Source organism: Dermochelys coriacea, chromosome 9, assembly GCF_009764565.3.
Source record: "Dermochelys coriacea isolate rDerCor1 chromosome 9, rDerCor1.pri.v4, whole genome shotgun sequence".
Classification (NCBI taxonomy): Eukaryota; Metazoa; Chordata; order Testudines; family Dermochelyidae; genus Dermochelys; species Dermochelys coriacea.
The window spans coordinates 81,934,895-81,949,712 of NC_050076.1; the positions used below are offsets into that span (position 1 = coordinate 81,934,895).

At 41.4% G+C, this 14,818-nt stretch overlaps 2 protein-coding genes across 4 annotated transcripts in view; one reads left to right on the forward strand and one right to left on the reverse strand.

Annotated features, from left to right (window-relative positions):
• MTMR8 (myotubularin related protein 8) overlaps window positions 1-14,818 on the forward strand; it is a 179,801-nt gene that overhangs the window by 8,296 nt on the left and 156,687 nt on the right. The gene's annotated exons all lie outside the window — the stretch shown is intronic.
• The window catches only part of C9H8orf48 (chromosome 9 C8orf48 homolog), a 37,943-nt gene continuing 35,755 nt past the window's right edge, over window positions 12,631-14,818 (reverse strand). For all 3 annotated transcript variants that reach the window (XM_043493107.1, XM_043493108.1, XM_038415422.2), the window contains one exon: window positions 12,631-13,428. In XM_043493107.1, coding sequence (XP_043349042.1) covers window positions 13,324-13,428 — 105 coding nt within the window. In that variant the 3' untranslated portion in view covers window positions 12,631-13,323. The remainder of the gene's footprint in view (window positions 13,429-14,818) is intronic.

Below are 14,818 nucleotides of genomic sequence, written 5' to 3' on the forward strand. Positions count from 1 at the left end.
ACTCCATTTTACTTAAAAGACTGATGAAAATTACAGATTAACAACACAGTATAGTTTGCACTTTTAAAATACAGACTGAATAAGAAAAAGGATGAAATTGCCTCGGTTGGAGGATGTTTTCAGGTTCTTTTTTATTTAAAAAAGGATTAAACACTTTTATAAATAAAATAAAATAATAATAATAATAGTATGTGCCATACCTTGAGCTAAAATAAAAGTCCAGAGCTACCAATACCCATGTTTTGAACATAAACTGATTGTAAAATACATCCTGGGACAATTCTGATTTTTCACGTTGTCCCAGTGTCTGCAGGGATCCCTGAAATATCTTGTGCTTTAATTTCATCAGTCAAAACATTAATAGGGACATAGGAACTACCAGACTGGATCAGACCTGTGGTCCATCTAGTCCAGTCTCTGACAATGTCCAGCACCACGTTTCAGAAGAAGGTGCGAGAAACCTTGCAGTATGAAGTGGGCTAATCTGGTATTCTATGAAGGTCTCATCCTGCTCTCTTACAGTTTGAGATTGGTTTAAACCTTGAAACGTGACATTTTATGTCCCTTCCAACATTCTTTTTTAGCATTAACTTTTTATAACTCTGGATATTCTTGTTATCCATAAAAGTGTCCAATCTTTTTTTGAATCTTGCTACATTCTTGGTCTCAGCATGCTGTGGCTCTGAGTTCCGCAGTCTAATTAAACATTGTGTGAAAGGATATTTCATGCAGGTTTTTATAATTACTAGGTATTTGTTCCAGAGGTAGTTTTACTGCTATACATTTTTTTAACATGTCTAACTCTTCATATAAGAAGTATTGGTTTTGCTTCAACCAGTGTTCAGGGTCAATTCTTGTCATAACCTGTCAGATGACAACACTGCAGTTTGTGTCTGATGAGTTGAAGTTCCAGTCTAGGCAGTGGAAAAGCTCTGCTCCGGCTGGGAAGGAGGGGTTACCCTGTGGTCCCTTTGTCTCTCACTTCCCTCCTCTCTATGGTTGCCAGAAGCATGAATGGGAGGGCAGCAATGGATAGAGATATGCAGGGGGAAGAGGCAAAAAAAAAGCTTTTCTTTGAGCTACTCCACTGCTGCAGGTGGAGCAGATTATTATTTATCACTGTAGTGCCTAGAGGCCTTGACTGATATTGGGGCTCCACTCTGCAAAGCATGCATAATCATATAGTAAGAGATATTCCTCACCCCAACAAGCTTACAAATTGAATAGACAAGACAGACAAAAGAAGCATTAACATCCCCATTCTACAGATGGGGAACTAAGGCACCTGTTGTTTTCTTATATGTAATTTGCCCAAAATCACACAGGAAAACTGTGTCAGAGCTAGGAACTGAATGCTGAGACCTCCTGATTCTGATTGTCAATCCAGTTGCCTTACAGATAAACAGATTCTAAGTCTGGAAGGGACCATTGTCATCATCTAGTCTGACTGCATCCATAACATAGGCCGTAGAACTTCCCCTTAACCACAAGACCATTGTTACTTTTCAACCAAAGAAAAGAGCAAGAATTCAGAGCTCTATTTCACAGTCCTAAAATATCTTGACATAAAACCACCCCAATTTTGATTTTGAAAACATGGCCACCTTCACTGATTGTCAAATGGAGCCGGGAAGAATCCCCATTCATCTTCACATTATAGTATTGTACACCTGGCTGGGTGTCTTATGAAGATTTTACATCTTTTTCTGATGTATCTGGTAAAAGCCAGTTAGAGAGGGGATACTATGTTAGATGGATGATTGGTTGGATAAGGTATGACAAGACCTAATTTTTCAGAGGCACTGAGCATACTCCATGCCCATGGACTTCAGAGTGGGTGGTGGGCTTACAGCAACACTAAAAATCAGACAGGCAGTTCCTAATGGTCTTACATCCCTTCATCCCAGCTTCCTGCCTTAGACTGCTTGACAATGATGCTGTTTGTGGAGCGGGATAGCATTATAATAACATTGTTGCTCAAAACCTCCTGAGATATCCTTTTTGAACAGTGCAACCAGTAGACTTACTCATTAAAGAAGCTAGGTGTTCTCCACCTATAGTTTTCTTATATGCAATAAACTTGCAATCAACTTTACCAACAAGTTTTTTATTGTCCTAAGCTAAAGTAAATGCTGGCTTTAAAACTTTCTTTAAAATAGACATTTATTTTTCACTCTGTGAACATATTGTTTCTAACTGGCAAGAACTGCTCATTTACATCTTATAACATCAATAGAATGCTAATCTATAGTAAACAGTCTTTATTACAGTCAAGAATGGCTTAGAAGTGCTATTAATTAGTAAAGCAGACCCTCAGTTCTCTGCTAGCCTGCGCGGGAAGAGCCACAGATTTCCATAAGCAGGATCAGTTACAACTGCATCTTGTTATATGGAGAATCTTAGAACAAATGCTTGTGATGCAACATCTCCAAGACCTAATTTTGGCCTTGAAGCACTTGGAAGTCAGGTGGAGAGGGTTTGGAGCAATCTGTTATTTCAAATAAATAGCTCTAAAAATATTCAATCACTCTCCTTCCCAAAAGAAAATCTTATGGTGCCAAATCCTGCTATCCTGACTGGAGGGAGAAAGAAATTACCTCAATGGCAGTTCTGCCAGAGTCAGGCCAGCAGAGTATAGTCCTTCCTGACTTTAAACTGAACTTCAGAATGACATCTGAAGCACAATGAGGTTCTGATCCTGCAAACCCTTCCTCACACCAGTTGTCCTTCACTAGACTTGCCCCTTTTGACTTCAGTGGAACTGCTCGCATGATTAAATTTTTGCAGGACTGGGCTCTATGCCAATATTCATGGCAAACAGAAATAAAACAATTCTTGTGGTTTTAAGTTATATCACAGTATACAAAATCAAGTCTTTAAGATTCTAGCTTTTGGCTCATGTGACAGCTGATGAGAGCAAAACTCTTACCTAATCCTATGTCATTCTTAACCTAGATAATTTTTCCAGACCCCAGCTTTGCAATCAGTGATGACATCTCTGAATTTCCAGTTTAAAAAGAACAAAAAATAAAATCTCTTCCAGACAAGGTGAATGTGAGAACAAATATTAAAGAAGAGGAAAAAAAGGCCTTCATTAGAATGAAAGATTTTTTTCTGTAACTGATTTTGTTAGAAACTACAATGTTCGAAAAACCAAGTCCGCTTCTCAGCAAAAAATCTGCCTTGGATTTTATTCTCTTTGGGGAATACTTCGGGGGAAAGAAAACACTCACTGTGAAGCAAATTCATAAGATGTAAACTATGCTCATTTTAGCGCTTATTTTTCCTTTAAGCCCGAGGAGGAGCCCTGACACCACAATGTTACAGGAAAATTGATTTGATTTTCTCCAATTATCCATTCAAGAAAACAAAGATTCAAAAACTGGCAGTGAGATCAGCAGCTTTTTCTTCTGACAGAGATGACAGTGAGCACCAGTTTCTGACTTATACACTGTTTGGATACAGATGACATGCATTGTTAACTTTCTGACACATCCTCTTCCTTATAAGCTGCATGGCTTCATAAACAAACAATACTTCTGAGCCCCATCTATGCCTTGAGAAGCTGAGAAAAAAATTTCTTGTGGACTATGTCGGAATCCTAGTTCATGTTTTTTCAGAAATTTGAGTGAGGGAGGGCAACTACTGAATCCCAATGAGGCCCAAGTTCAATGAAACTCCTGTACCTGCACTTCTGGCTTTGACGGAATATGAAAACTTTGCTAAGCTGAATGCAACAGGAGACACTGAAACTAAACAGCTAGAAGGGTCCCTCTCATCCACGGTTGCACTGATAATAGTGCTGATCATGATTTTCTCTTTGATAATGACATCCCTAGTGACTTACTGTTTCCACAAGTGGCAACTGAGGGGTAAAAAACTGCAGAAAGCGCAAGAGGAATATCAGCGAGACCATGAAAAGAACATGTTCCAAAGCATGTCAGGACTTGCTTCATAAAAGAAATCAATCCAACATGAAATATTCCTGCATTACCTGAAAGTGAAAACTAACTAACTATTGGAAGTTACATATTGAAATATCCACCAAAATATATCCTGGTTTTACCTAATTTGTAAGAATTGTTAACGGTTTGGAAATTTCCAACAGCTTCATTATAAGTCAAAAATATTCAGTTGTCTCATCTGTGCAAAGTAAAACCAATGCAACCATGTATTTTAATCTGCATTTTATTTATTACAAAACAGTATGTCAAACCCTGCTGTCCTTACTCTATCAAAATTCCCATGGAAGTCAAAGGGCCAGAGTCTCAGCTTGTTCCAATCAACATAGCTGACGGGAGTTGATAGAGCGATGATGATTTGCATTAGCAGATGATCCGGCTCAAAATTTGAGAAGTTAATGGGAGCTTTATTTGAGTAAGGTCCACAGGATTTTACCCAATTACCACCCAGTCCTGAAAGCCTTCTGGGGCAGAACTGAAAAAGACTTCAAGAAGAGTTCCATGCACAGAGGACTTGTAGGATTGAGGCCTATGTTTGCTAGCAGACTGTATGTTGATAATAATTCAATTTATTTTGTTTAGGGTCCAATGCTGTGAAGTTCTGATGGCACTTTACTTCTATGGGAATTGAGGGCACTTAGCACCTCACATGATGGGCCCAGACTTATTAAGGAGCATGCAAGCTGAACACACTTTTTTAAAGCTTGCAATTATTTTTAACCAGGCTTACAATGGTGTGTTTCTATTTTTGATGCCTGTAATGTTATGTCATGCAAAAGATGCCGACTCTATTGTGGGTAACATATGTAAGTAATATTTTCTAACGAAGTGTTGGATATAACATCAGTATAAGTAGCTGTTTTAAAATGTAGAAAACATGTAAAAAATGCAAACAAAAACCCTGCTCAAGTATATAGCTTACTTGCAATTACCATTAGCTGGTGCTGTATGTATTTTTAAACAAGCTGTAATACTGTGATAATGCTGTACACTTGCTTCTGTAGGCAAAAAAGTTCAATTTAAAAACTGGCAAGAAGATTAAAGATGTAAATGTTCTTAACAGTGCTAACAACAAAAATATGGATTTTCATGGGATATTCTAAAGGCAGACTCTGTTACATGCTACAGATCTATTTTACAATGTATTTATGGATCATACACACTATTCAATGTGAAAACAAACAGTACTATTTTGTTACAAAATAAATAAATAAAGAAGCAGTGAATGCCCATGTCCAGAAGGTGGATAATGCTTTCATAGGGCCCCCTGATCTAGTTTATTAGCAACTTGAAAGGCATGTTCTCAAAAGAACAAGGTACCCACTACCTTATTTGGGGAAAGGGCAAAGTGGCATTCCCCCCACCACCCCTCACAACTCATCAATCCCATTTTCGAGTCTGTGTAGGTAAAGACCTACAGTATATCAACTACATGAGAAAAAGGGACAGTAGACTGGGGAGGACAAAAATGAAAACCTAATCCATACATTATTGATATATACATTCGTGAAAATAAAAAAACTCTGAAACATTTTACATTTTTAACCAAGTGCCACTTACTATAACACCTATACTGTATGCAGCAGCAATTTGCGCATGTTTGTGTGTCCAGCTAAGTTTTTATTTAGTGGAGACAATAAAAGGTAATTTCTTTGTTATACCAGATAATATTTAAGTTGTGACCTGAAGACACAGGGCACATTATTATTTAAAAAAATATACATATTAGAACAACTTTCAAATTCGATATCAGGGTATATATTCTGGGTTAACTGCACTGAAATCAGTAGAGTTAGTCCAGATTTGCAGTGGCGTAGAATCTGGGCACTGTGTCAATATGATGATTCATTCCCACAGGAAGGCACTATTCTTTAAAGCAGTAAACCTTTCACTTCATTACCACCAGTTCAACGCTCCTGACAAACTTTCAATTTGAATGAATGGGATTGGACTGGCTTCATCGGCACTGAAGACATTGGCTACAGTGAAAGATGTCTCAAGGAGGGAAAGATGAATTTGTATAATCTTGGCACCAATGAAGCTATGTAGGTTGTTGATCGGGGATGAGTTTCTGACAAGGCAGGGGGCAATAGAGAGCTTGTGGCACTTCTAAACTTCTCTCCCAGTGAGCGTGACCTGCACACAATGAAGAAATTTAAGACTGCTATAAGGCTTATTGGTAAAGAAACTAGCCAAGCAGCAGATAGCACAAGGGATCGGAAATGGGATATACAGTTTTTCACCTCTGCCCTTGTTTAAATCCAGTCCAGGTCAGTAGCAATCGAACATCATTACCATCTAAAGGAATTGCAGTGGCCTATGGGGAATGAAATGGACATTTTGGCTTATTTCCTAGTGGCAAGCATCCATACCATAGAGTCCACTCCTATAACTGGTGCTCAGAAAAGAAGCTAAGGAATGAATGGGATTGGAGTTAACTTCATCCCCTCAGAGGTGATCTCTTCAGAGAGAGGTGTGACAGTTCAGGGGGAGATTGCACTGCCATAGTAGCCAATGCTGTATCAGTCTGGTACTACTTTCAGAATAATAATCTTTCAGGATGTCAGTTCAGCAACATTCATGGTGAGGTTAGCAACAAATAAAGTGCAGCATCACAAAAACCATTACCAATGAATATGTAAAATAAATCAGTGTATGTAACAAAAAAAATCACTTCTGCATTTGCAAGATGTTCATAGCAATAAACTCTAGTACTTCACAAATCATTCAGAGGATTAAAAAAGGGTAACAGTGTGCAGTATGAAAACCAAAAAAGAAAAACTCTAAATGACACTTCACAATGGATGGACTAATTTGTTTCAGTGCCACATCTACTTACTGTATGACTCACCCCTCATCAGTCTTGCTCCTTTTATACCCCAATGAGCACAGACAAGGAAACCAGATGAATAAATTTTTCTTGATCACAGTTTTAAAGATGTTTCTCCAGATCAAACCAAATATCTCTCTCAGAAAAATAAATGGCTCATGGGGAGTGTAAAAGGAAGAGCACTGATCTAGGCGCCTTTCTGTGGTCTCCATGTCAAAATTCTTTGGTTACTAGTCTCAGTCCCTGCAGGAGTATGAAATAAGTAATTTACAGGGCAAGCTCTCTCATTTGCTTCATACTGTACATCAGCAATAGCTGCAACCAGGTAACAGAAAATAAGTGTTCAGATCCCAGAGTTACTGTTGATAAAATATGAAAGAGAAGAAATCCAAAACTGTTCTAAGCCTGCAATACTGAGCAGCAGAAAAAGATACACACTACAGACCATATGCCTGTTGAATTTTTAAATGAATTTTCTGAACTGCCTCTCTAAATAGGCTGTGCATGGTGCACTGCGGGAAAATAAAATTGGTAAGTGCCTGATCCAAAGATCTTATAATTCAATGTATTTACACAAAGAGTTGACAACTAAGAGTTAAAAAGAAATACTTCAAGATTTCCAGTGACAATCTAGAAACCAAAAGCAAAGCTCAAATGCGCTGTTATGTCCTGTCAACATGTATTTAGAACCCTGTATGTAATATTCCCTGTTTTAGTAGTGAAACAAAGCTACACAGATGTATTATTTTGCACTGTGTTATGCAAGGGTAAATTTTCAGACGGTCTTAGGCATGGCCTCCCTTTTTGTGGGTGTACTTTGCTACCACTGCTCCATAACAGAGCCCTTATGAGACCTTATGTTGAGTAACGGGTGAACTTTTGCTAATGGAGTTCAAAAAAGGTCAACAAAGAATTAGGCAGAGTTTGGGAAGGGACGGGGAGTGGAGTCACAGACAAATATGGGGCAGAGATAGAATGTCTAATGTGAACAGGGTTATAAAAGTGGAAGATAGGAGATAGGAGGGGGATTTTAAGATACCTAAGGATGGTGCATTAACAAAAAAATCCAGTGGCATCTTGCTCACCGTATAAGATAGCTATATAAGTTGCAGTCGTGATCTAAAACTGAAAGTGATGCTAATGGGAGTTCTTAGGATGGGCTACTATGCCCAGAGGGTTGCTAAAAGGTGGAATAAGCTGCCAGTGAAGGAATGAGAATGGCTAGTATTAAAAAGAAAAGGAGTACTTGTGGCACCTTAGAGACTAACAAATTTATTTGAGCATAAGCTTTCGTGAGCTACAGCTCACTTCATCGGATGCATTTGGTGGAAAATACAGTGGGGAGATTTATATACACACACAGAGAAAATGAAACAATGGGTTTTAACATACACACTGTAAGGAGAGTGATCACTTAAGATGAGCCATCACCAGTAGCAGGGGGGGGAAAGGAGGAAAACCTTTCATGGTGACAAGCAAGGTAGGCTATTTCCAGCAGTTAACAAGAACATCTGAGGAACAGTGGGGGGTGGGGTGGGGGGGAGAAATAACATGGGGAAATAGTTTTACTTTGTGTAATGACTCATCCATTCCCAGCCTTAGGAGAGACTATATATATATATAGTCTCTAAGGTGCCACAAGTATTCCTTTTCTTTTTGCGAATACAGACTAACACGGCTGCTACTCTGAAACCGGCTAGTATTAAAGAATTTAAGACTGTTCTAGAGATTCAGTGAAGGCCTAACCTACTCAGGCAAAACTCATGAAATCAGTCATGGAGGTTATTCATACCACAAGATCAAGGATAATCTAAGCGAACCTCTAATTCCCTCAATCCTAATTTATTTTCATGCTTTATATTGATGTGTGCATTGTGAAACCATGTGGCTAAACACACAACCCTGATAACTGCAGTACATAGTATATGTAACAACTACATACCTGTAGTTTGTTTAAAGAGAACATCAAACCAACCCCATCAATAGATTTTCTTTTACCAAAAAGGAAAAAAATGCAACACCAAAGTACCATTTTAATGTCTTAATAAGCCACTGAAACTATTAGGCAGTGATCTCCTTCATATACACATTTGATAGACAAATGTCTACCCAGATCCTCAATTGCTGTGGAAGGCCCAAACACGCTGAAAACATGGAGGTTGCAGAGGCCAGCGAGTCTGCAACTCATGTGGATCCACTGGCTACACATCGCCGATGAGGGATGATGGAATGTGCTATGGTTATCAGTAGAAGCCATGATGATGACCACAGTAGTGGTCATAGTTCTGCTGTCCACACGCCCTGGTTGGAGTGAGCAGAAGGATTTCACTGCTTCCAGCCCCAGAGATCTCCTGTGCAAAGCCCCTTTATTTGAACTGCCTATGTAGTAACAGACTTTCACCCAGAGATAATCTCAATGAGATAAAAAAGAAAAGGAGTACTTGTGGCACCTTAGAGACTAACAAATCTATTTGAGCATAAGCTTTCGTGAGCTACAGCTCACTTCATCAGATGCATTCGGTGGAAAATACAGTGGGGAGATTTAAATACACACACAGAGAACATGAAACAATGGATTTTATCATACACACTGTAAGGTGAGTGATCACTTAAGATGAGCTATTACCAGCAGGAAGGAGGGGGAGAAAGGAGGAAAACCTTTTGTGGTGATAATCAAGGTGGGCCATTTCTAGTAGTTAACAAAAACATCTGAGGAACAGTGGGAGGTGGGGTGGGGGGAGAAATAACATGGGGAAATAGTTTTACTTTATGTCATGACTCATCCATTCCCAGTCTCTATTCAAGCCTAAGTTAATTGTATTCAGTTTGCAAATTAATTCCAATTCAGCAGTCTCTCGTTGGAGTCTGTTTTTGAAGTTTTTTTGTTGAAGGATAGCCACTCTCAGGTCTGTAATCATGTGACCGGAGAGATTGAAGTGTTCTCCGACTGGTTTTTGAATGTTATAATTCTTGACGTCTGATTTGTGTCCATTTATTCTTTTACGCAGAGACTGTCCAGTTTGACCAATGTACATAGATTCATAGATACTAAGGTCAGAAGGGACCATTCTGATCATCTAGTCCGACCTCCTGCACAGTGCAGGCCACAGAATGTCACCCACCCACTCCTACAAAAAAACTCACCTATGTCTGAGCTATTGAAGTCCTTAAATCATGGTTTAAAGACTTCAAGGAGCAGAGAAGCCTCCCTCAAGTCACCCATGCCCCATGCTACAGAGGAAGGCGAAAAACCTCCAGGGCCTCTCCAATCTGCCCTGGAGAAAAATTCCTTCCCGACCCCAAATATGGCAATCAGCTAAACCCTGAGCATATGGGCAAGATTCACCAGCCAGATACCCAGGAAAGAATTTTCTATAGTAACTCAGATCCCATCCATCTAATATCCCATCTCAGGGGATTTGGCCTATTTACCCTGAATATTTAAAGATCAATTACTTACCAAAATCCCATTATCCCATCATACCATCTCCTCCATAAACTTATCGAGTAGAATCTTAAAACCAGATAGATCTTTTGCCCCCACTGCTTCCCTTGGAAGGTTATTCCAAAACTTCACTCCTCTGATGGTTAAAAACCTTCGTCTGATTTCAATATTTTCCCTAGAGATGCATGACCTCAGGAAAGACCAGGGACTGCAACTGTGGCCAGCCCTTGTACCCTGGGCAGAGAAGAGGCATAAGGGGTGAGCTTTTTTTACTCTCCCTTCTTGCACCCAGGCAAAATCTGGCTCAGAATGTATTATATATGTACACATATTTCTGTTTTTGTGCAGGTGTCCTGATAGCCAGTCCTAATTCCGGACTACAATAAAGAGTTTATACAAAAGGGGAGAGGCAGGGCTCTCATATTTTACTCTCCTAGGCTGCCCGGGAGGTTTCAGTCATCCACCACTTCTTTTGACTGAAATCCTATCAACTCTCTGTGGCTGAAGTAGCAGGACAGCAAATTCCCATTTGTGATGTTACCATTATCCCTAAGATCCTCTTTAGCCTTATTAAAGACTGAGGAAAAGTATTTGTTTAGATATTGGGCCATGCCTAGATTATCTTTAACCTCCACTCCATCCTCAGTGTTTAGCGGCCCCACTTCTTCTTTCTTAGTTTTCTTCTTATTTATATGGCTATAGAACCTTTTACTATTGGTTTTAATTCCCTTTGCAAGGTCCAACTCTACTCGACTTTTAGCCTGTCTCACTTTATCCCTACATGTTCTGACCTCAATTAAGTAGCTTTCCTTGCTGATCCCTCCCATCTTCCACTCCCTGTATGCTTTGTGCTTCTTCTTAATCACCTCTCTAAGATGTTTGCTCATCCAGCTTGGTCTACAACTCCTTCCTATGAATTTTTTCCCCTTTCTTGGGATACAGGCTTCCGATAGCTTCTGCAGCTTTGATTTAAAGTAATCCCAGGCCTCCTCTACCTTTAGATCCATAAATTCTTCAGTCCAATCTACTTCCCTAACTAATTTCCTTAATTTTTGAAAGTCAGCCCTTTTGAAATCAAAAATTATAGTTGCAGATTTATTTTTGTTAATCCTTCCATTTAGTTTGAACTGAATTAGCTCATGATCACTTGAGCCAAGAATGTCCCCTACAACCATTTCTTCTATGAGGTCCTTGCTACTCACCAAAATTAAATCTAAAATGGCATCCCCTCTAGTCGGTTCAGCAACTATTTGATGAAGGAATCCATCAGCTATCGCATCTAGGAAAATCTGAGCCCTATTATTATTACTAGCACTGGTCCTCCAGTCTATATCTGGGAAGTTAAAGTCTCCCAAGATCACGCAGTTTCCATTAGTATTTATTTTATTAAAAACATTAAAAAGGGCTCTATCCATATCCAGATTAGATCCCGGAGGTCTATAGCACACCCCAAGCACTATCGTAGGAGAGGCTTTACTAGTTATCTTCCCTAATGTAATTTTTGCCCAGACGGACTCTGTCTTATCCATTGCATCGCTTCTTATTTCTTTACATTTTACCTCATCATTGATATACAATGCTACTCCACCACCTTTACCTTTGTTTCTGTCTTTCCTAAACAGCACATACCCTTCAATACCTGTAGTCCAGTCATGACTACTATTCCACCATGTTTCTGTTATCCCTATAATATCTGGTTTCACTTCCTGCACCAGTAGCTCTAGTTCCTCCATTTTGTTACCTAGGCTCCTCGCAGTGTATGGCAGAGGGGCATTGCTGGCACATGATGGCATATATCACATTGGTAGATTTGCAAGTGAACGAGCCCCTGATGGCGTGGTGTGGCTGATGTGATTAGGTCCTATGATGGTGTCCCCTGAATAGATATGTGGACAGAGTTGGCAACGGGCTTTGTTGCAAGGATAGGTTCCTGGGTTAGTGGTTCTGTTGTGTGGTATGTGGTTGCTGGTGAGTATTTGCTTCAGGTTGGGGGGCTGTCTGTAAGCAAGGACTGGCCTGTCTCCCAAGATCTGTGAGAGTGATGGGTCGTCCTTCAGGATAGGTTGTAGATCCTTGATGATGCGTTGGAGAGGTTTTAATTGGGGGCTGAAGGTGATGGCTAGTGGCATTCTGTTATTTTCTTTGTTGGGCCTGTCCTGTAGTAGGTGACTTCTGGGTACTCTTCTTTATGAAGTGAGCTGTAGCTCACAAAAGCTTATACTCAAATAAATTTGTTAATTTCTAAGGTGCCACAAGTACTCCTTTTCTTTTTTGCGAATACAGACAAACACGGCTGCTACTCTGAAACCTCAATGAGATAGTGACATTCTTTTTCAGGAATTGATAGACAGTGACAGCAAATGCATCAGTAAGTTCAGAAAACAGTCAAAATATTATCTTAATTGACATTTTATTCCAGTTTTATTCTGTATTTTGTTTTCTTTCTCTTTCTAAACATCCACCCCAGACAGGTTCTATGATTAATTTAATGCCATTTCTTGTCCTATTGGCATCCTCAGGGGTTACTGATTTATTTCAGTTCACATTCTTATTATTCCAGTTCTATAAATGCCCAGTTTCATTTTATTCCTTTTACAGTTACTCTGCAACCGTCTCTTTCTCTCCTCCACCTGGGGCTCTAGCTTTCAATTTAACAGGAGGCAGAAGGCAGATTGAGCTGAAGCCCAATAATTACACCTTCCCACCCAGAAAAAGAGAACCATCTATTTTTTGTACAGATGGAAGAAGCAGTGAGCTGCTCTGAAATCCCATAAGCAAACCTTCAAAAACGATAGTTATTCCTTGTCAGAATAATAAAAAAATGTCAGCTTCCATAATTTGAAAAATGTATTTGGTTGGATTACACTGTATTGCAGCTTTCGCATTCAGGAAGGACACATAGCAGGACTGTCGGTTAGAATCTTGTGCTCTGTGAATATCTGGTTCTACCTGCAGGAATATTTACCCACTGATCAGTTTGTCACTAACAAAACAGTTCTCATTAGGAGGCATTAGGCACATGAGTGTCACCAGAAGATTTTTGCCAGCTCTTACATTCTTTGATTAATGCTCATCACAACCAAGCCCTACACTTTCTGACCTCTCTCATTCAGTCTTTGCCATATGCTCCTTGGATCCTCTGAAAGCTTGGGGAGGTTTTTGTGTATTTCTCCTATAAGTGTGAGCGAGTCCTGAAATAAAAGAAAACTGCAGTGAGGAATTTTATTTTGAACTCCTACCATCTGTCTCATACTATAATGATACGGGCCATCTTAAGGGCCAAATTATCCCTTGTGCAGAGCTACCCATAGAAGGGCCAGCAAATTTAATAAGTTATAGCTCACAATATCCTGAAGAACACTGCATCAGAAAATGAGGATTCTCCCCATATCAGAGTGAATAGGATGTGAGAGCCAGCAAACCAGAGAAATCCCAGGGATCTCAGGACATCTGAGATGGGCAGGGACAAGGGCAGAGAGTCTCACTGCCTTTATTCAGCTTCCTAGGTATATGTCATGGTCCATGCTGTCAGGGCCTACTGCAACCCACTCCAGATTACAGGGGTGGCAGGTTTGTATAATTTTTGGTGGTGTCCAGAACCCGCCCCTGCCCAAAGTCCGTCCCCCACCTGCCCAAGGCTCTGGGAGGGAGTTTCGGTGAGGGAGGAGGTCTGGGGTGCAGGCCCTAGGCTGGGGCAGGGGATTGGCTCTGGGAGGGAGTTTGGGGATGGGTGGGGGTGCAGAGGGAGGGAGTACAGGGGTGAGGGCTGTGGGGTGTGGCTGCAGATGAAGGGTTTGGGGTGTGGGAGGGGCTCAGGGCAAGAGTAGGGGTGTAGGGGGTGAGGGCTCTGTCTGGGGCTGGGGGTTTGGGGTGTTAGAGAGGCTCAGGGCTGGGGCAGAGGGTTAGGGTGCGGGGGGATGAGGTCTCTGGCTGGGACTGGAGATGAGGGGTTTGTGGTGTTGGAGGGGCTCAGGGCTAGGGTAGAGGGTTGAGGGTATGTGGTGGGGGGGTGAGAGCTGTGGCTGAGGGTGTGGGGTCTGGGGTGGGGCAGGGCTGGGGATGAGTTTGGGGTGCAGGCAGGCTGCTCCGGGACAGGGGCCAGAGAGGAGGACTTTGCCTAGCCCTTTACTGCCCCCCCAGCAGCACACTCACCCCCACCACTGATACTGCACGTGCTCCTAGGGCCTCTCTCAGGTCCAGGAATCTCCCTCGCCTCCCCCGTGGTAGGTGCCGGGGGGTGCTGTGTGCGCCTCCTCCCCTCCTGCTGCCCCTGACTTTAGCCTCACTGGAGGTGAGGGATGGGGCTGCCTCCTTGCCCAGCATGGGGCAGGAGCGGTGACTGCAGGCGGGAGGGGGAGGGGGCCCTGTGCTGGTGGAGGGTCCCGCAGGAAAAGGGAAGGGTCTGAGGTGGAAGGGCAGGCTCTGAGTCAGTCTGCCCTGGCAGTCGAGATGGGGGGCACTAGGACCCTGTGGCAGCAGTTGCTGCAGGGAGGCAGCATGTAGCTGCACGGCAGAGGCAGGGACACTCTGATCTACAAGGGGAGGCAGGGGACACTCATAGGAGGGAGCCCCATCCCTCAC